We start from the raw sequence: 23,162 nt of genomic DNA, 5'->3' as shown, positions 1-23,162 counted from the left end.
CACGCTGTTTCTCATCCAAGCGCATCGGTGACACAGAGGGGAAGCATCGCATGTCTAACAGGGCTACGTTTTCTTTGAGCTTCTCAAGGTGGAGGTGGGTGAGGAAGAGGTTTGAGGAAGGAGCATAAACCCAACCTGCCTTTCATCAGTCAGATGTGGGGACACCAAGAATCTCTGAAAAGGGTTAGGCAGTTCCCCAAATACTCCATTTACGCCGGCCCATCGCGGTCAGAAGTGCCTCGCCGGAAAAATCCTCTCCGCAACTCACTTGCCCGGTGCCAATTTGGTCCTTCTGGGAATGAGCTTTGTGGGAAGGCAATGGAACAACTCCCATCCCAAAAGGAAACAGCTTGGCCTAGGAGCAGGACTGAGAGAGCAGACAGTCAGTGGGGAGTAAAGCCAACTCGCTGGCTCCGTGGTCGCCCTTTCACGGTGGATGAAGAGACCGCATTTGTGCGTCCAGGACTACGAATCCCGGCTTCCTGCTCTCAAAATATTCTTCTTCCCCGCTTCCATCAGTGGCCAAAGGTAAAAAAAAAATGTAATTGGGGTTTCAGGACAGGTAAGGCAAGCGTGGACGCTAATGCCTGTGTTATATGATCGTGGAGACGGGAAAGGTTTCATAAAGGCAATTCTTCTGAAAACCCCTAACCTTCCCTCTTTGCCACTACTTTATACCATGTCTTTCTTTTAAATTAACCCAAGTATTGACTGATTCCTAGGCTCATACTATAGAAGAGTTTTTTGGGATCTATTAATTTCAACCTTTTTTATAAAAGGAGAATTAGTTCCAAAGCGTTGTGACCTTTCAATTTTTTTTAAATTAGGAATTTGCATGTTAAAATAATCTAGTCAGAGAAACTTTTTTACAAGCCGAATGAATAGGTTGACTGCATTAGGTACTCTGCAAGTTCCAATTTAGATGCTGCTTTGTAATAATCACGCTGTAAATGCACGAGTAGCTTTTAAAGAGTTTTATAGCAGAGGTACAGTTGAAACATTAAAAACTGAAAATAAAGCCTAGTCCACTTTCGGTTTTCATGGGGCGAGCTGAAGGGAGAGTATCACGTCACACAATCTTGCCAAACGGTCAAGTTGGGCCAAGGCAGTGAAGGGGAAATCGTTATTCCCTCCAAGAGGCCGGTTCCTTGGTTTAAAGGAGGCCCTGTGAATGGTACTGTTTCGCGAAGCGGCCGTTAATTACACGGTCACAAGCAGCTTTTATGACGCTCTGTAGGTAGCTCTCCTTCCTGGATTATCCCGCTGCTTTCTTTTCTTTAGGTCCAGGATGTGTGGTGTCCGCTCTGCCACGACGTCAAGAGACTCTGATCCCGAATACCGGTGGCAACAGATCGAACGTAAACGTCTCGATCTAAACGGGTACCCCCACTACCATGTTGTTTTTGGGGGAACAGCTTTCTGGCTCCATGGAGATCACTTGAACCGAGTAGCCGCATCCTTCCGCGGCTCTGGCCCGATCGAGGTCGACCAGACCCATGCAGTGTTTTCCTGGAAGAGAATGAAAAAACTCCCATGAGGAATCTGTCGGTAAACCTGGCAACAATCCATTACGCCGGGAGGAGTCTCCGTCGTGACGGAATTCGCAGGTACCGTGGCAGATGCGGTTTTTCCTGTCGTGTCAATCCTTTATGCCGGCCGGTTGGCTCATTTGGTTAGGCCGTGGTACTATTCATGGCGAGGACAATAGAAAGAAGGTTGGAAGCAGGTGCTTTAAGAAGGAACCCCAGGCCATTTAGGGGAATCCGACTACCGTGTCAGAGCCGGACGGGCACGGCTAAAGCCACAGCAGCTCATGTTGTCGGTCACTGAGGCTCTACGGGACCTCCAGGCATACAGCCCGGGGCTCCACGCCATCCCTGGGGGGGCAGAGACTGTCACCAACCCAACAACGTTGAGAAAGATTGGCTGGGCCTCTTGGGACGGATTAACTGGACTCTACCCAATGTGTGGTACAGTGCACGGCATGTAGTAAGCGTAACGAATACCACCATTATGATTATTCTTGTTATTATGACCAGTGGCCTCTGGACAGTCCGGCCTACGTGGAAATGGTTCCTTCATCCAGTGTTCTCCGAAACCTCATTGGGTATTTATTGTTGTCTCTATGTTCGGTAGCTGACTTTATCTCTTCGATCTTTCCTGCCGTGCTCCTAGCACCTTTCAGATGGTGAATTCCCTGAGAGCCCTATTTATCCTTTACTCTCCTCTCTCCCAGTGCTGGGTAGTGTCAAAGGTGTGGTAGTGCTCCTAGCACCTTTCAGTCCCTTCCCAGACTGAGCCCCTTCCTTCCTCTCCCCCTCGTCCCCCTCTCCATCCCCCTCATCTTACCTCCTTCCCTTCCCCACAGCACCTGTATATATGTATATATGTTTGTACATATTCATTACTCTATTTATTTATTTATTTATTTTACTAACTCAGCCCTCTCTTCTGCCAGACAAAACTATTTCTCCTCCCTTATTGACACCCATGCCCATCACCCCCGCCAGCTCTTCCGTACATTCAACTCCCTTCTCAGGCCCCCGGTTCCTCCCCCTCCTCCTTCCCTCACCCCCAACGATCGGGCCTCCTACTTCATTAACAAAATTAAATCCATCAGGTCCGACCTCCCCAAAGTCTCTTCCCCCCTTTCTCCAACCCCCCGGCTCTCAACATTCTCTGCTACTCTCCCATCCTTCCCAGTGGTATCCTCAGAGGAACTCTCCTCCCTCCTCTCAAGTGCTACTCCGGCCACCTGTGCTTCTGACCCCATTCCCTCTCATCTTATGAAATCTCTCGCTCCATCCCTTCTCCCCTCCTTAACTTCCATCTTCAACCGCTCACTCTCCACTGGTTCCTTCCCCTCTGCCTTCAAACATGCCCATGTCTCTCCCATCCTAAAAAAACCCTCTCTTGACCCCACCTCACCTTCTAGTTATCGTCCCATATCCCTCCTACCATTCCTTTCCAAACTCCTTGAACGAGTTGTCTACACGCGCTGCCTAGAATTCCTCAACAACAACTCTCTCCTCGACCCCCTCCAGTCTGGCTTCCGTCCCCTTCATTCCACGGAAACTGCGCTCTCAAAGGTCACCAATGACCTCCTGCTTGCCAAATCCAACGGCTCATACTCTGTCCTAATCCTCCTCGACCTCTCAGCTGCCTTTGACACTGTGGACCACCCCCTTCTCCTCAACACGCTATCTGACCTTGGCTTCACAGACTCCGTCCTCTCCTGGTTCTCCTCTTATCTCTCCGGTCGTTCTTTCTCAGTCTCTTTTGCAGGCTCCTCCTCCCCCTCCCATCCTCTTACTGTGGGAGTTCCCCAAGGTTCAGTGCTTGGTCCCCTTCTGTTCTCAATCTACACTCACTCCCTTGGTGACCTCATTCGCTCCCACGGCTTCAACTATCACCTCTACGCTGATGACACCCAGATCTACATCTCTGCCCCTGCTCTCTCCCCCTCCCTCCAGGCTCGCATCTCCTCCTGCCTTCAGGACATCTCCATCTGGATGTCCGCCCGCCACCTAAAGCTCAACATGTCGAAGACTGAGCTCCTTGTCTTCCCTCCCAAACCTTGTCCTCTCCCTGACTTTCCCATCTCTGTTGACGGCACTACCATCCTTCCCGTCTCACAAGCCCGCAACCTTGGTGTCATCCTCGACTCCGCTCTCTCATTCACCCCTCACATCCAAGCCGTCACCAAAACCTGCCGGTCTCAGCTCCGCAACATTGCCAAGATCCGCCCTTTCCTCTCCATCCAAACCGCTACCCTGCTAATTCAAGCTCTCATCCTATCCCGTCTGGACTACTGCACTAGCCTTCTCTCTGATCTCCCATCCTCGTGTCTCTCTCCACTTCAATCCATACTTCATGCTGCTGCCCGGATTATCTTTGTCCAGAAACGCTCTGGGACATATCACTCCCCTCCTCAAAAACCTCCAGTGGCTACCGATCAATCTGCGCATCAGGCAGAAACTCCTCACCCTGGGCTTCAAGGCTCTCCATCACCTCGCCCCCTCCTACCTCACCTCCCTTCTCTCCTTCTACAGCCCAGTCCCGCACCCTCCGCTCCTCCACCACTGATCTCCTCACCTGTACCTCGCTCTCGCCTGTCCCTGCCATCGACCCCCGGCCCACGTCATCCCCCGGGCCTGGAATGCCCTCCCTCTGCCCATCCGCCAAGCTAGCTCTCTTCCTCCCTTCAAGGCCCTCCTGAGAGCTCACCTCCTCCAGGAGGTCTTCCCAGACTGAGCCCCTTCCTTCCTCTCCCCCTCGTCCCCCTCTCCATCCCCCCAGCCTTACCTCCTTCCCCTCCCCACAGCACCTGTATATATGTATATATGGTTGTACATATTTTTTACTCTGTTTATTTATTTATTTATTTATTTTACTTGTACATTTCTATCCTACTTATTTTATTTTGTTGGTATGTTTGGTTCTGTTCTCTGTCTCCCCCTTTTAGACTGTGAGCCCACTATCGGGTAGGGACTGTCTCTATGTGATGCCAATTTGTACTTCCCAAGCGCTTAGTACAGTGCTCTGCACATAGTAAGCGCTCAATAAATACGATTGATTGATTGATTGATTGATTGTACATATCCATTCTATTTATTTTATTTTGTTAGTATGTTTGGTTTTGTTCTCTGTCTCCCCCTTCTAGACTGTGAGCCCACTATTGGGTAGGGACTGTCTCTATATGTTGCCAACTTGTATTTCCCAAGCGCTTAGTACAGTGCTGTGCACACAGTAAGCGCTCAATAAATACGATTGATGATGATGATGATGATGGTGAATTCCCTGAGGGCCTTTACTCTCCTCTCTCCCAGTGCTGGATAGTATCAACGGTGTGGTACTGATTGAGCGCTTACTGAAGGCTTATCTCTTGGAAGAGATGTGACCTGAATAATAATAATAATAATAATAATGATGGCATTTATTAAGCGCCTACTATGTGCAAAGCACTGTTCTAAGCGCTGGGGAGGTTACAAGATGACCAAGTTGTCCCACGGGGGGGGAGCTCACAGTCTTAATCCCCATTTTACAGATGAGGTAACTGAGGCCTAGAGAAGTGAAGTGACTTGCCCTTCTAGACTGTGAGCCCACTGTTGGGTAGGGACCGTCTCTATATGTTGCCAACTTGTACTTCCCAAGCGCTTAGCACAGTGCTCTGCACACAGTAAGCGCTCAATAAATATGATTGATTGATTGATTGCCCAAAGTCACACAGCTGACAGTGGCGGAGCCGGGATTTGAACCCACGACCTCTGACTCCAAAGCCCGGGCTCTGTCCACTGAGCCACACTGCCTCTGCTTCTCTGAACAATACTTTGAAGGTGGGGAGAGTGGGGGTCTGGCATATACTGAGGGGGAGGACGGGCGAAACTCACACAGCCAAAAAGGGGCAGAGCCGGAATTCGAACCCAGGCCTTTCTAACTCCCCGGACCATGCTCTATCGACTAGGCCACACGGCTTCACCACCGAAGCGCAAGCCCTCTTCTTTCCTCGCCCCACCAAAAATCTCTTTCTGAAACGTTTCAGAAGAAGGAGGAGGAAATATAGTTACAAAATATTCTTGAATCAGGGGCAAATATCCCGGGCCCTCTGAACTCGAATTCTGTGTTGATAAACGAATTGGTCCTTCCCATATATAGTAAATGAGCATAACCCCAAGCATACTTGACATCATCTTCTCTACAGCTGCTCTTTGAAAACACATACCTATGAGCCTGCGCTCTAGCGGGAGCTGAACAGCTGTCTGATCTGCAAATCTGCAGAGAATCATGTGCTCCTAGAAGAAAAAGCATTGGGATATTATTTTATTTCAGTCCACTGTTTCAGAGAATTAGTAATGAAAACTATCTGGATATTCAAAAGGTAGGAAACGATCCAACTCGGCTCAACCACGGCCTAGATAAATATTTTCCTATGAAAGCAAAACGATTTCTCTTCTAAATTAGGATTTTTTTTCGGCAGTGGTTTTTGCTTTCCAAAAGTGTGCAGAGTAAGCTTTTCCCAATCTTTTCGCCCTTCCGCATTTCAGGTGGAGGCCCTGAGGACAAGACTCTGCCTGAGAGACAAAGGTAGGGAAGCTCTCTAGTTCTTCCTTGACCTTTTTTTGTTCTTGATCAAATTCTGAAATCCAGATTAAACGAAGAACGGATTTGGACTCCATTAATGGGTTTTTGCTATCAACCAACCAATCAAGCAGTCTATCAGTGGTATTTATTTAGCATTTACTGGATGGAAAAACACTGTTCTATGCACTTGGGAGGCTATACGCTCTCTGTGGGCAGGGAATGTGTCTACCAACTCTGTTATATTATACTCTCCCACGTGTCTGCACACAGTATGCACTCAATAAATACGACCGATTGATGGATATAATACAAAAGAGAATATAGACATGATTCCTGCCCTCACGGAGCTGACCGACTGATGTGTTTCAACAGATCTGAAACGCTGACTGGGCTCGAAACCTTCAGTTCCACTGAAAAATGTTTTTGGGGAAGGAAAATCCTCTGCCACTCTAGATCTAAAATTCACTTAATAATTTCCTTTTCTAAACTGCCCGATTTGAATTGCAGGAACAGGGTTTCGTGAGGTCAGTTTCTAGCTCTTCCGTCAGAAGAGGAGCGAAAACAGGAGGTAACTGGCCCTCGACTAAACTCAAAATTTGAGTTTCCCACACGGCTTCCCAAGGAAGAAGTGTAGCCTAGTGGAAAGAGGACGGGCCTGGGAACCAGAAGACCTGGATTCTAATCCCAGCTCTGCCACCTAATCATAATAATATTATTAATAATTATTAATTAATAAATTGATATTATTATAATTATCATATTTATATTATTATTATATGTTGCCAACTTGTACTTCCCAAGCGCTTAGTACAGTGCTCTGCACACAGTAAGTGCTCAATAAATACGATTGATGATGATAATAATAACTATGGTATTTGTTAAGCACTTACTATGTGCCAGTCACTGTTCTAAGCACCGGGGCAGATACAAGATATTTGGGTTGGACACAGTCCCTGACCTACATAAGGCTCCCAGTCTTAATCCCCATTTTACAGATGAGGGAACTGAGGCACAGAGCAGTGAAGTGACTTGCCCAAGATCACACCACAGACAAGTGGTGGAGCCTGGACTAGATCCCTCGACCTTCTGAGCCCCAGGCCCATGTTATTATTATAATGGCATTTGTTAAGCGCTTACTATGTGCCAAGCACTGTTCTAAGCGCTCAGGGGGGATACAAGGTGATCAGGTTGTCCCACGGGGGGCTCACAGTCTTCATCCCCATTTTCCAGATGAGGTAACTGAGGCCCAGAGAAGTGAAGTGACTTGCCCAAAGTCACACAGCTGACAAGTGGCGGAGCCGGGATTAGAACCCGTGACCTCTGGCTCCCAAGCCCGGGCTCTTTCTACTGAATCACGCTGCTTCTATCCTCTAGGCCACGCTGCCCCTCTGCTGTGTGACCTTGAGTAAGTTACTTCTCTGGGCCTCAGTTTCTTCATCTCTAAAGTGGGAATTCAATATCTGTTTTCCCTCTCACTCAGACTGTTAGTCTCATTTAGGACTGGGGCCATGTCTGGCTTGTAACCACCCCAATTCTTAGTGCAATGTTGGCACATAGTTGGGGAAGCAACGTGGCTCAGTTGAAAGAGCCCAGGCTTTGGAGTCAGAGGTCATGGGTTCAAATCCCGGCTCCGCCAACTGTCAGCTGTGTGACTTTAAGCAAGTCACTTCACTTCTCTGGGCCTCAGTTCCCTCACCTGGAAAATGGGGATTAAAAAACTGTGAGCCCCCCGTGGGACAACCTGATCACCTTGTAACCTCCCCAGCGCTTAGAACAGCGCTTTGCATATAGTAAGCGCTTAACAAAAACCATCATTATTATTATCGTTCATTCATTCATTCATTCAATCGTATTTATTGAGCGCTTACTGTGTGCAGAGCACTGTACTAAGTGCTTGGGAAGTACAAGTCGGCAACAGATAGAGATGGTCCCTACCCAACAACGGGCTCACAGTCTAGAAGGGGGAGACAGACAACAAAACAAAACAGGTGTCAAGACAGGTGTCAAAACTGTCAGAATAGAATTATAGCTATATGCACATCATTAACAAAATAAACAGAATAGTAAATATCAATCAATCAATCAATCGTACTTATTGAGCGCTTACTGTGTGCAGAGCACTGTACTAAGCGCTTGGGAAGTCCAAGTTGGCAACATATAGAGACAGTCCCTATCCAACAGTGGGCTCACAGTCTAAAAGGGGGAGACAGAGAACAAAACCAAACATACTAACAAAATAAAATAAATAAATAAATAAATAGAGTAATAAATATGTACAAACATCATCATCATCAATTGTATTTATTGAGCGCTTACTATGTGCAGAGCACTGTACTAAGCGCTTGGGAAGTACAAATTGGCAACATATAGAGACAGTCCCTACCCAACAGTGGGCTCACAGTCTAAAAACATATATATATATATATACATATCTATATATATCTATATATATCTATATATATAAACATATATACAGATATATATATATATATATATATATACAGATATATAATATTCGTTATTATTATTACCACAGTTATTTTTATTACCACGGGCAGATGACAGAACCCCAGTTACCCTAACCCTTAGTGTCATCCAGAGGCCACCGTCCCCTCTCCCCCGTCATGAACTGAAGACCCTCTCTCTCTCCTCTTCTCCCTACAAGCAAAGGAAATATGTACAAACATATATACAGGTATATATATATATATATCTGTATATATATACAGATATATAATAATCGTTATTATTATTACCACAGTTATTTTTATTACCACGGGCAGATGACAGATCCCCAGTTACCCTAACCCTTAGTGTCATCCAGAGGCCACCCGCCCCTCTCCCCCGTCATGAACTGAAGACCCTCTCTCTCTCCTCTTCTCCCTACAAGCGAAGACTGTGAGCCCCCCGTGGGACAACCTGATCACCTTGTAACCTCCCCAGCGCTTAGAACAGTGCTTGGCCCATAGTAAGCGCTTAATAAATGCCATCATTATTATTATTATTATTATTATTAATCCTCCCTCCCAGAAGCATAACTGTTTCTCCAATACAGAGCCCAGATTAAAGATCAGGAAGCTACTCTATATATCGCGACTCTCGAGGATTACACTACGGTAGGGCATCCCGTACTGTGCTGAAAAACTGAGCCTGGGAGTTGTCAGCTGTAAGTGACCGAGCACTGGACAGAAAGGTATTTGAGAATCCTCGAGAGTCGCGATATAAAGTAGCTTCCTGATCTTTCATCAGGGTTCTGTATTTGAGAAGGGTCCCGCTGAAGAAGATGGGGGGAGACAGCTGTTGAAATTGGGGCAGCTGCAGTTACTATTAATAAGGATGATGATAATAATAAGGATGGCTTTTGTTAAGCGCTTACTATGTGCCAGGCCCTGTACTACGCGCTGGGGTGGATACAAGCAAATCGAGTTGGTCACGGTCCTTGTCCCGCGTGGCTCTCCCATTCTCAATCCGCAGTTTACAGATGAGGTAATGGAGACCCAAAGACGTGAAGTGACTTGCCCAAGGTCACACGGCAGCAAGTCACTTCACTTCTCTGGGCCTCAGTTCCCTCATCTGTAAAATGGGGATGAAGACTGTGAGCCCCCTGTGGGACAACCTCATCACCTTGTTAACCTCCCCAGCGTGTAGAACAGTGCTTTGCACATAGTAAGCACTTAATAAATGCTATTATTTTGTTGTCTGTCCCCCCCCTTCTAGACTGTGAGCCCGCTGCTGGGTAGGGACCGTCTCTATATGTCGCCAACCTGTACTTACCAAGCGCTTAGTACAGTGCTCTGCACACAGTAAGCGCTCAATAAATACGACTGAATGAATGAATGAATTTACTATTCTATTTATTTTATCTTGTTAATATGTTTTGTTTTGTTGTCTGTCTCCCCCTTCTAGACTGTGAGCCCGTTGTTGGGTAGGGACCGTCTCTATATGTCGCCGACTTGGACTTCTCAAGCGCTTAGGACAGTGCTCTGCACACAGTAAGTGCTCAATAAATACGACTGAATGAATGAATGAATTATTATTAAGTGGTGAAGCCAGGATTAGAACCCATGACCTTCTGACTCTTAAACTCACGTTCTCTCCACCACACCATGATTTCTGGCCATTTGCTTTTAGTTCCCAATTGGTAGTGGAGGGTCATGTGAAAACGGAGGCAATTAAAGTTTACAGGGAGCACGAGTCTTTCAGAAGGAAATATTTTCTGATCTTTAAGAACTTCGACCTCCGTTAGGCCCCGCGCTGAACCTCTAAACACGATGGGGTTTAGGGCTACTGAACATAGAAGCGGCATGGCCTGGTGGATAAAGCACGGGCCTGGGAATCAGAAAGACCTGGGTTCTAATCCTGGCTATGCCAACTGCTTGCTCTGTGACCTTGGGCAAGTCACTTAACTTCTCGATGCCTCAGTTACCTCATCTGCAAAATGGGGGTTAAGAGTGTTGAACCCAATGTGGGACATGGACTGTGTCCAACCGGATTAGCTTATATCTACCTATATCTATGGGAAGCAGCGTGGCTCAGTGGAAAGTGCCCGGGCTTTGGAGTCAGAGGTCAAGGGTTCAAATCCCAGCTCCACCAATTGTCAGCTGTGTGACTTTGGGCAAGTCACTTCACTTCTCTGGGCCTCAGTTACCTCATCTGTAAAATGGGGATTAAGACAGTGAGCCCCCGCCGTGGGACAACCTGATCACCTTGTAACCTCCCCAGTGCTTAGAACAGTGCTTTGCACATAGTAAGTGCTTAATAAATGCCATTATTATTATTATCTACCCCGGCGCTTAGTATCCCGGCTTTGCCACTTGTCTGCTGTGTGACCTCGGGCAAGTCACTTCACTTCTCTGTGCCTCAGTTACCTCATCTATAAAATGGGGTTGGAGACTGTGAGCCCCGTGTGGGACAGGGACTACGTCTAAACCAATTTGCTTGTATCCACCCCAGCGCTTAGTACAGTGCCTGGCACATAGTAAACTCTTAAGAAATACCGCCTGGCACATAGTAAGCTCTTAAGAAATACCGCCTGGCATATAGTAAGCGCGTAACAAATACCACAAAAGAAAAAAAAAACATATCACGTCTCTGCCTGCAAGGCATCTTATATAAGAGTGGCAGAGTGGAACTCTTCACTGATTCATTCATTTAATCGTATTTATTGCGCGCTTACTGTGTGTGGAGCACTGTACTAAGCACTTGGGAAGTACAAAACGGCAACTTATAGAGACGGTCCCTACCCAACGACGGGCTCACAGTCTAGAAGCAGGGGAGAGTCTAGAAGAGGGGGACGGTCTAGAGGGGGGAAACTCTTCAAAATCTTATCCCAGCCTTTGTAGAACCACTTAACTTGCAGCCTCCGACACCCAGATTTGAGAAAGTTCCTCTGAAACTGAAAAGATATTTGTTATATCACTGCGTCTGGAAAACGGTGTCACCTGAATGGAAAGAGGAGGGGCATAGGAGTCGGAGACTAATCCCAGTCCTGCCACTCGTCTGCTGTGTGACCTTGGGTAAGTCACTTCACTTCCCCATGTCTCGGTTCCTTCATCTTTCAGATGGGGATTCAAATTCTGTTCTCCCTCTTACAGCCTCATGTGGGACGGAGACTCCGTCTGACCTAATTATCTCGTGTCTACCCCAGCGATTAGGTCAGTGCTCGGCGCACAGTAAAAGGGCTTAACATAAACCAAAATTATTATCAAGCACTACTAGAATAATCTTTTGATTTTTTTTCGGCTGAGATAAAAAATCAAAAGACTGCCTTGCTGTGAACTATTATAAGCGATCAAATCCTGCTTCTTTGTAGAATGGAAGGTCGATTTCCCCTTCCTCCTGGATAAGTAAACATACTCTGGTCACCAATCTCACACAGACAACTTCAATGTTAAATTAACTCTAGGAAGCTGATAGCGTTATTCTTGGATAGAGCTCAGTAGGAAACAAGCTTAATCTTTAATGATGGAAACTGTACAAATGGGAATACTGAGGAATATAAGGAAAATGGTCCCAGGGCGGATAATTTACTTCCTAATCTACTTACGTGCAGCTCTGAAGTGAAAGAAATGGAGGGAAATTTAGGGAGTTATAGTTTTGGGACCCCTCAAGTCCCCTAAGTAGGCAAATCATTTGACAATATGAAAATGATATAACCATCAAACTGTCAGGGCTTTCGAAGTAAATTATTCCTTTCTTAGTGCTCCAAGGCTGAAGATACATAGCCTCTGTCCTACGGTGATCCATAGTGGTGTATTTTACATCAATACTTCTGTCATAGCTCTCATTCTGCTGAGTTTAAGGTACCCACTGATTCCTAGAAGAAGGTAAATTAAGCACTTTTGGCAACAAACACCCACAGGGGATATAGGAAGGCCCCCTCCAGACCCGCTCAATGTCCTCGGTAACTGAAGTGATCTAATTTAAGCTCAGATTAATCTCTATCAATAGGAATTATGACAAATCACCAGAAGTCCTTCAATATAACTGAGAAAAAAGAACGGAAAGTAAACTATGTGAAGTAAAGGCAAGATCCCTAAAGAATTAACGGAAGATAGATTATTTATAATATCTGTGGCAGTTGTTAAGTGCTAAACTCTGCGTCAAGCGTTGTTCTAAGTGCTGGGGAAGACAGGATGATCAGGTCAGACGCAGTCCCGGTTCCTCACAATCCAAGTAGGAGGGAGAACAGGGATGGAACACCCGTTTTACAGAGGAGTAACTGAGGCACACAGAACTTAAATGACTTGCCCAAGGTCACCCAGCAGACCCGTGGAGGAGCTGGGTTTGGGTTCTCATGGTATGTATGACTACAATTTAGCCATTAACCAGCAATCGTAAATAATGTACCATATGAAAATGGCAGTGACTTGGTCTTTGAAGATCTCTCCCCCAGAAAACAGACGCAAACAAGACATCACGACTAGAATGGCAAGAAGCGAATTCCATTTATCTCAAAGACATGTATTTTGGGAAAAATGGGGAGGTTCAACTGGAATAAAAGCCATCAATTTCCAAACTGAACTGAACTCAACCTCAATTTCCCTTTGTGACACAGGAGAAAAGAACTATGATGCCCACAAGAATGTAGGCATGAAAAACGGCTTCCTGTTTTTGCTTGGTTAACAAATGAACTGGCTTGGGAAAAGTGGTTTGAGTCTGTAATTGATGGATTCTTTGGAGAAGATCTGGCCGCCTGCTTTCTAATCTGTTCACCACTGGCCACTCTGGGGGTTAAAGATGTTCCGTGAATCCTCAAAAATTTTCGGGCAATTCCCGATGGAAAAAACTGAGGAGTCATAGATCAATTTCTCGGGGAATTTAAATGACTTCGGGACTGAGGGACACAGGACGGCAAGCGCTAAGAGTGCGAAAATATATGAGGTATTTGACAGGAAACTCACGTCTCCCATTCAACCCACGGATTCAGTCTATTGCTAAATCCTGTCAGTTCAACCTTCACGACATCGCTAAAATCCACCCTTTCCTCTCCACTCAGACCGCTACCCTGTTAATCCAAGCACTTACCTTATCCCTCCTGGATTACCGTATCAGCCTCCTTGCTGGCCTCCCTGCCTCCTGTCTCTCCCCACTCCAGTCCATATTTCACTCTGCTGCCCCGATCATTTTTCTACGAAAGCGTTCGGTCCACGTCTCCCCACTTCTCAAGAACCTCCCATCTACCTCGGCATCAAAGAGAAACTCCTCACCATCGGCTTTAAAGCACTTCATCACCTCACCGTACTACTCTCCTTCTACTACCCAGCCCACCCACTTTGCTGTCTAATGCCAAGCGACTCGTTGTACCTCGATCTCATCTAGCTCACGGCTGATCTCTCGCCCACGTCCCATCTCTGGCCTGGAATTCCTTCCCTCTTCATATCTGACGGACAATTACCCAATCTTTGAAGCCTTATTGACAGCATATCTCCTCCAAGAGGCTTTTCCTGACCAGGCCCTCATTTCCTCTTTTCCATTCCCTTCTGCATCACCCTGATTTGCTCCCTTTATTCACCCCTCCGGCAGCCCCACATATATAGCCGTAATTCATTTATTTACATTAATGTCTGTCTCCCCCCTAGACTGTGAGCTCACTGTGGGCAGGGAAGGTACCATCTCTGTTCATCCATTCATCCATTCTATTTATTGAGCGCTGACTGTGTGCAGAGCACTGTACTAAGTGCTTGGGAAGTACAAGTTGGCAACATAATAATAATAATGGCATTTGTTAAGCACTCACTATGTGCAAAGCACTGTTCTAAGCGCTGGGGAGGATACAAGGTGATCAGGTTGTCCCACCTGGGGCTCACAGTCTCAATCCCCATTTTACAGATGAGGGAACTGAGGCTCAGAGAAGTGAAGTGACTTGCCCAAAGTCACACAGCTGACAAGTGGTGGAGCCGCAATTTGAACCCATGACTTCTGACTCCCAAGCCGGTGATCCTTCCACTGAGCCATGCTGCTTGTTCTCCCCCAAGCGCTTAGTACAGTGGTCTGTGAGCCCGTTTCTAGACTGTGAGCCCGTTGTTCGGTAAGGACCGTCTCTATATGTTGCCAACTTGTACTTCCCAAGCGCTTAGTACAGTGCTCTGCACACAGTAAGCGCTCAATAAACACGATTGAATGAATGAATGAATGGTCTGCACACGGTAAGTACTCAATAAATATGACTGATTGATGACTGAAATAAAATTTACTGAATCAACTTTAACCAGTTGAAGACATTAAGTGGTAGAGAGGATGTAGAAGTCTCTTCTCAATCGTATTTATTGAGCGCTTACTGCGCGCACAGCACTGTACTAAGCGCTTGGGAAGTACAAGTTGGCAACATATAGAGGCGGTCCCTACCCAACAACGGGCTCACAGTCTAGAAACGGGCTCACGGACCACCGTACTAAGCGCCTGGGGGAGGACAATATGTTCCCTGCCCACAATAAGCTTACAGTCTAGAGGGGGAGAATGACATTATCCTAAATAAATAAATTACAGATAGGTGCACCAGGGCTGTGGGACTGAGGGAGGGGGGCCGATGAAGAAAGGGAGGAAATCAGGGTGACGCAGAAGGGCGTGGGAGAAGAGGAAATGAGGACTTTGTCGGGGAAGGTCTCTCAGAGGAGATGTACCTTCAATAAGGCTTTGAAGGTGGGGAGAAGAACGGTCGGTCGGATATGAATTTTGATTGGAAAGAATATCTGATGGTTTGCTACTGTTCACCATCTATTTTTAAATTGCTGGTTGCAAAATATCATTTTGAAAGAGATAGGAAGGCAAAATAGCAGCACCGATGAAAAGAATTTGCAGTGTGCAAACACGCAGTTAAAATGTGAACGCAGATTACCGATTTGAATCGAAAGGGCATAAAAAGAAACAGGACAAAAACGTAACTCACCTTATAGGATAAAACATCCCTGAACTGTTGACTGAAAAAGAAGGAAATGGAATCAATCATCTCTCGAAATAACTGTGCTCAGGGTATTCAATTACTTGATTGAATTCAAATTCAAGTAGGGTTATGAAGGAGAGTATTTAACAAGATTCAGAAGCAAATACTATAAATGATAAAGACATTAAGCTGTTCATTTTAGCAACTGGATGATTTTTAGTTATGAAAGTTCAAGTAACTATTTTTCATTCAAGATTATATTTAGTACTAATGCCCTTGGAGACACAAAGCCGTAAAGAAATTATTTTAAGAAACCATTCCAAGAACTGAAAAGAAAATACTTTTATGACAGTCTTTACAATGCAAAACAAATCATAAAAAAATGATGGCATTTGTTAAGCGCTTACTATATGCAAAGCACTGTTCTAAGCGCTGAATAATGGTATTTGTTAAGTGCTTACTATGTGCAAAGCACTGTTCTAAGCGCTGAATAATGGTATTTGTTAAGCGCTTACTATGTGCAAAGCACTGTTCTAAGCGCTGAATAATAGTATTTGTTAAGCGCTTACTATGTGGAAAGCACTGTTCTAAACACTAGGTAATAATTATGGTATTTGTTAAGCGCTTACTATGTGCCAAGCACTGTTCTAAGCGCTGAGATAGATACAAGGTATTCGGGTTGTCCCACATGGGGCTCATACCTTTAATCCCCATTTTACAGATGAGGTCACTGAGGCACAGAGAAGTCAGATATTTAAAAATGATTATTTAATAACTGTTATAGACAGCAGATCACTATTCACGGGAATGTCTTTGTTTATAGGGTTACTATAAATACTTTCATATTTCACCTTTATTGATTTTACCTTTTATGATTAGTAGCCTAGGAAAAATAAATAATATGTTTAACCCTCCCTGCTCATCTCACGCTTTTTTTTCAGTTTTATTATTACGGATAGAATAAGCCAAAGTAATGGCTTTGAAGAGACAGGAAGCTGTCCCCTAGACTGTAATCTTGTTATTCTTCTAGACTGTGAGCCCACTGTTGGGTAGGGACCGTCTCTATACGTTGCCAACTTGTACTTCCCAAGCGCTTAGTACAGTGCTCTGCACACAGTAAGCGCTCAATAAATACGACTGAATGAATGAATGATGATAACAATAACACTAACAGTACTTGTTAAGTGCTTACTACATGCCAAGCTCTGTTTTTAGACTGTGAGCCCACTGTTGGGTAGGGACTGTCTCTATATGTTGCCAACTTGTACTTCCCAAGCGCTTAGTACAGTGCTCTGCACACAGTAAGCGCTCAATAAATACGCTTGATTGATTGATTGTTCTAAATGCTGGGGCAGATTCATTCATTCAATCGTATTTATTGAGCGCTTACTGTGTGCAGAGCACTGGACTAAGCGCTTGATATAAGTTAATCGGGTTGACACAGTCCCTGTTCCACATGGGGCTCACACTCTTAATCCCCATTTTACAGGTGAGAAAACTGAGGCCCAGAAAAGTGAAGTGACACAGCAGACACGTGGTGATGGCGGAATTAGAACCCAGATCCTTCTGACCCCAGGCCCGGGCTTTAGCCACCAAACCACACCGCCGCTTCTCATTGCGGGCAGGGAACATGCCTACGAACTCTGCTATAGTGTACTCTCCCAAGCGCTTAGCTCAGTGCTCGGCACACAGTAAGCAAGCATCAGCGTGGCTCAGTGGAAAGAGCCCGGGCTTTGGAGTCAGAGGTCATGGGTTCGAATCCCGGCTCCGCCAATTGTCAGCTGTGTGACTTTGGGCAAGTCACTTCTCTGGGCCTCATCTGTAAAATGGGGATTAAGATTGTGAGCCCCCCGTGGGACAACCTGATCACCCTGTAACCTCCCCAGCGCTTAGAACAGTGCTTTGCACATAGTAAGCGCTTAATAAATGCCATTTAAAAAAATACCACCGATGGATTGATATTTTAGCAACTGAAATGAGTCCAAAAAGTGAACGTGAAAGTTCAGTATACCATGCAGCCACCTGTCACCATCACAACGAACGCTGTGGCGAATGATATTTGTGGCATTTGTTATGTGCTGACTTTGTGCCGAGCACTGCGGTAGATACCTGTCTCACCTGGGGCTCAGCTTAGAAATGTTCCAAGATATCTACAGATATAAAAGTTACTTCTCGTTTAAATTTAGAGCAACTACGTGGCAAGCTGTCATCCTTTCCCCCCCGCACCACATCCTTCCCCTCCCCACAGCCCCTGTATATATGTTTGTACAGATTTATTACTCTATTTTACCTGTACATATTTACTATTCTATTGATTTTATTTTGTGAATATGTTTTGTTTTGTTGTCTGTCTCCCCCTTCTAGACTGTGAGCCCACTGTCGGGTAGGGACCGTCTCTATATGTTGCCAACTTGGACTTTCCAAGCGCTTAGTACAGCGCTCCGCATGCAGTAAGCGCTCAATAAATATGATTGATTGATTGATTAGTACAGTGCTCCGCACACAGTAAGCGCTCAATAAATACGATTGAATGAATAAATGAATGAATTTGGGTCCATACCGGGGCCTCGAACAGACAAGATATAAAATAGATCTGGGTTCTAATCGCGCTCCGCCACTCGTCTGCTGGGTAACCTTGGGCAAGTCACTTGATTTCTCTGTGCCTCTGCTACCTCATCTGTAAAATGGAGATTGAGACTGTGAGCCCCATGTGGGTCAGGGACCGTGTCCAACCTGGTTCGCTTGGATCCACTCCAGCGCTTAGTTCAGTGCCTGGCGCAGTGGAAGCGGTTTTAATCAATCAATCAATCAATCAATTGTATTTATTGAGCGCTTACTGTGTGCAGAGCACTGTACTAAGCGCTTGGGAAATACAAGTTGGCAACATATAGAGACAGTCCCTACCCAACAGTGGGCTCACAGTCTAAAAGGGGGAGACAGAGAACAAAACCAAAGATACTAACAAAATAAAATAAATAGAATAGATATGTACAAGTAAAATGAATAAATAAATAGAGTAATAAATATGCACAAACATATATACGTATATACAGGTGCTATGGGGAAGGGAAGGAGGTAAGATGGGGGGATGGAGAGGGGCACGAGGGGGAGAGGAAGGAAGGGGCTCAGTGTGGGAAGGCCTCCTGGAGGAGGTGAGCTCTCAGCAGGACCTTGAAGGGAGGAAGAGAGCTAGCTGGTTTCAGAAGTAAAAAAAAATAAAAGCCCCTCCTACCGCCTACAAAAGTCAGAGTTAGAAATGAAAATATCACTGATAAACATTGCTCCAAATAAGGTTTAAAACCTGATAGAGTACTCATCAATATGGCATAGCATGAAGAGGGCTGAAGGCGACTCAAAGCCTTAAAGTCTTTTAAAGTCAGCTCAACCCGACTGTGAGCCCACTGTTGGGTAGGGGCCGTCTCTGTATGTTGCCCATTTGTACTTCCCAAGCGCTTAGTACAGCGCTCTGCACGCAGTAAGCGCTCAATAAACACGACTGAATGAGTGAAATTAAATCATAAACACGACTGAATGAGTGAAATTAAATCAGACTAGTGAGAAAGGGGCCACAGCTCTTGAAAATTCTTTAAGAAGCAGACAATTTTTTTGGGGGGGGTATTTAAGTGCTTACTATGTGCAAAGCACTGTTCTAAGCGCTGGGGAGGTTACAAGGTGATCAGGTTGTCCCACGGAGGGCTCACAGTCTTCATCCCCATTTTCCAGATGAGGTAACTGAGGCCCAGAGACGTCAAGTGACTTGCCCAAAGTCACACAGCTGACAGTTGGCGGAGCCGGGATTTGAACCCATGACCTCTGACTCCAAAGCCCGGGCTCTTTCCACTGAGCCACGCTGCTTCCCTCTATATGTTTGTACAGATTTATCACTCTATTTATTTTACTTGTACATATTTACTGTTCTATTTATGATGTTCATTTAGCTTTAATTCTATTTGTTCTGACGACTTGACACCTGTCTACATGTTTTGTTTTGTTGTCTGCCTCCGTCTCCGTCTGGGACCGTCTCTATATGCGGCCAACTTGTACTTCCCAAGCGCTTAGTACAGTGCTCTGCACACAGTAAGCGCTCAATAAATACGATTGAATGAAGGAATGAAGGAGAGAGCTCGGGCCTGGGACTCAGAAGACCTGGATTCTACTCCCGGCTCGGCAACTTGCTCGCTGTGTGACTTGAGGAAGCCACTTCATTTCCCTGGGCCTTACATTTCTCATCATTCATTCATTCAGTCGTATTTATTGAGCGCTTCCTGTGCGCAGAGAAGTGGACTAAGCGCTTGGGAAGTACAAGTCGGCGACATAGAGAGATGGTCCCTACCCAACAGTGAGCTCACAGTCTACGCTGTTGGGTAGGGACTGTCTCTATGTGTTGCCGACTTGTACTTCCCAAGCGCTTAGTACAGTGCTCTGCACACAGTAAGTGCTCAATAAATACTATTGATTGATAGAGGGGGGAGACGGACAACAAAGCAAAACACGTGGACAGGTGTCAAGCCATCAGAATAAATAGAAGTAAAGCTAGACGCACATCATTCACAAAATCAATCAATCGTATTTATTGAGCGCTTACGGTGTGCAGAGCACTGGACTAAGCGCTTGATCATAGCAGCGTGGCTCGGTGGGAAGAGCCCGGGCTTTGGAGTCAGCGGTCGTGGGTTGGAATCCCGGCTCCACCGCAAGTCTGCTGTGTGACCTTGGGCAGGTCACTAACCTTCTCTGAGCCTCAGTTCCCACATCTGTAAAACCGGGGATTAAGACTGTGAGCCCTACGTGGGACAACTTCATCATCATCATCATCAATCGTATTTATTGAGCGCTTACTATGTGCAGAGCACTGTACTAAGCGCTTGGGAAGTACAAATTGACAACATATAGAGACAGTCCCTACCCAACAGTGGGCTCACAGTCTAAAAGGGGGAGACAGAGAACAAAACCAAACATGCTAACAAAATAAAATAAATAGGATAGATATGTACAAGTAAAATAAATAAATAAATAAATAGAGTAATAAATATGTACAAACATATATACATATATACAGGTGCTGTGGGGAAGGGAAGGAGGTAAGATGGGGGGGATGGAGAGGGGGACGAGGGGGAGAGGAAGGAAGGGGCTCAGTCTGGGAAGGCCTCCTGGAGGAGGTGAGCTCTCAGCAGGGCCTTGAAGGGAGGAAGAGAGCGAGCTTGGCAGATGGGCAGAGGGAGGGCATTCCAGGCCCGGGGGAGGACGTGGGCCTGGAATCTTGATCACACTGTATCCCTGCCCAGCGCTTAGAACAGCGCTTTGCACGTAGTAAGCGCTTAACAAATGCCATTATTATTACTATTATGATTATCAAATCGAATAGTAAATATGTACAAGTAAAATAAAATGGCGATTCGCTACCCAGTTCCCCTTAAACCGTGGGGCCTACGTGGGACAGGGACCGATGCGACTGCGAGCTTGGCACGTAACGAACACTTCCCAGACAACCGTAATTATCATCCCGCCTCTTATCGTTTTTAGGACAGATGAGGGGGAAGCGGATTGCCGTCTCTCCCGCCCCCATTTTTTGTGTTTTTCTTTACCTTCGTGGGAACGTAAACTTCACCGTGTTCTGAACGAAGCCGTAGCAACATGGGCAGGTGACGAAGGCGGCCCGGGCGCGGATGCAGTGCTCAATCACCATGTCCGTGGCCACGCCGCAGGCGTGCAGGGCCACCTGGGGACAAAACCGAAATTCAGGATGGGCTCACCCCCGATCGGCCGTTTTTCGGGGCGAGAAGCCACCCCCGGGATGCTCCCGGGGCCTAAAACGTGTCCGCGGGCTTGTCCGGCGACGGTCCGATCCACCGACGGAGAGATTTCCCCCAGGTAGGAACAGGGCGCTTCGCCGGCACTAGAAAACCAGCTACGCCGAAAATGAACACGGCGCCACGGAAAGACAAATCGGTGACATTTGAGCGGGTTCTACCTCCCGCGCCCGGGCTGGGGAGCCAGAGGTCATGGGTTCGAATCCCGGCTCCGCCGCTTGTCGGCTGCTTGACTTGGGGCAAGTCACTTCACTTCTCTGGGCCTCATCTGGAAAATGGGGATGAAGACCGTGAGCCCCCCGTGGGACAACCGGATCACCTTGTAACCGCCCCAGCGCTTTGAACAGGGCTTTGCACATAGTAAGCGCTTAATAAATGCCACCATTATTATTATTATTATTAAGGGAGTGGGAGAAGAGGAAAGGAAGGTTTAGCAAGGAAGGCGCAGTAATGGAGAAGCTGCTGTGGCTCAGTGGAAAGAGCCTGGGCTTTGGAGTCAGAGGTCATGGGTTCAAATCCCAGCTCTGCCAACTGTCAGCTGGGTGACTTTGGGCAAGTCACTTCACTTCTCTGGGCCTCAGTTACCTCATCTGGAAAATGGGGATGAAGACCGTGAGCCCCCCATGGGACAACCTGATCACCTTGCAACCGCCCCAGAGCTTAGAACAGGGCTTTGCACATAGTAAGCGCTTAATAAATGCCATCATTATTATTATTATTAAGGGAGTGGGAGAAGAGGAAAGGAAGGTTTAGCAAGGAAGGCATGGTAATGGAGAAGCTGCTGTGTTTCAGTGGAAAGAGCCTGGGCTTTGGAGTCAGAGGTCATGGGTTCAAATCCCAGCTCTGCCAACTGTCAGCTGGGTGACTTTGGGCAAGTCACTTCACTTCTCTGGGCCTCAGTTACCTCATCTGGAAAATGGGGATTAAAATTGTGAGCCCCCCATGGGACAACCTGATCACCTTTGTAGCCTCCCCAGCGCTTAGAACAGTGCTTTGCACATAGTAAGCGCTTAACAAATACCGAAAAAAAAAGTATCTGTGGAGGTGTAAGGCACTGCACTAAGCAATCAGTCAATCCGTGGTATTTATTGAGCGCTTACTGTGTGCATAGCACTTAATAATAATAACAAATAAAAAACAAAGATTAATAATAATTTTCTAAGCGCTTGAGAGAGTACAATGCAAGATTTGGTAGGCACATTCCCTGCCCACAGTGAGCTTACAGTCTAGAGCACTCAGGAAAGAACCATGGACGCCCAAGACACGTTCCTTTTGCAGCGTGGCTCAGTGGAAAGAGCCCGGGCTTTGGAGTCAATCAATCAATCGTATTTATTGAGCGCTTACTGTGTGCAGAGCACTGTACTAAGCGCTTGGGAAGTACAAGTTGGCAACATATGAGTCAGAGGTCATGGGTTCGAACCCCGTCTCCGCCACTTGTCAGCTGTGTGACCTGGGGCAAGCCACTTAGCTTCTCTGTGCCTCAGTTACCTCACCTGTAAAATGGGGATTAAGACTGTGAGCCCCAAGTGGGACAACCTGATCACCTTGCATCCCCCCCAGCGCTTAGAAGGGTGCTTTGCACATAGTAATAATAATAATAATGATGGCATTTATCAAGCCATTAATAAATTATTAATTTAAATTAATTTAAAGCATTTATTAAGCATTTAAAGCATTTATTTAATTTAAATTAATTAAATTAAAGCATTTACTAAGCTATTTATTTATTAAGCACTTCATAGTAACCACTTAACAAATAGCATTATTATTATTATTATTATTATTATTATTATTATTATTATTATGACATGCTCACGGAGGAGACGGCCATAAAAAAAATTTACAGAGCATTCAGAGTTGAAAATTGACTGTACAGTTGATCATACATATTT

At 46.0% G+C, this 23,162-nt stretch overlaps 1 protein-coding gene across 1 annotated transcript in view; it reads right to left on the bottom strand.

The window, feature by feature from the left end:
- Positions 1-960: 960 nt before the first annotated feature.
- GSTCD (glutathione S-transferase C-terminal domain containing) overlaps positions 961-23,162 on the bottom strand; it is a 114,972-nt gene continuing 92,770 nt past the window's right edge. Inside the window, exons 9-12 of the mRNA XM_038755132.1 lie at positions 21,046-21,179; positions 15,470-15,500; positions 5,723-5,792; positions 961-1,509 (exon numbers count right to left, since the gene is read on the bottom strand). Of these exons, the coding sequence (XP_038611060.1) occupies positions 1,373-1,509; positions 5,723-5,792; positions 15,470-15,500; positions 21,046-21,179 (372 nt within the window). The 3' untranslated portion in view covers positions 961-1,372. The remainder of the gene's footprint in view (positions 1,510-5,722; positions 5,793-15,469; positions 15,501-21,045; positions 21,180-23,162) is intronic.

This window comes from Tachyglossus aculeatus, chromosome 12 (assembly GCF_015852505.1).
Source record: "Tachyglossus aculeatus isolate mTacAcu1 chromosome 12, mTacAcu1.pri, whole genome shotgun sequence".
In the NCBI taxonomy this organism is placed as follows: Eukaryota; Metazoa; Chordata; class Mammalia; order Monotremata; family Tachyglossidae; genus Tachyglossus; species Tachyglossus aculeatus.
The sequence above is the reverse complement of the archived record's forward strand: the minus strand, read 5'-3'. Positions and strand labels throughout refer to the sequence as shown.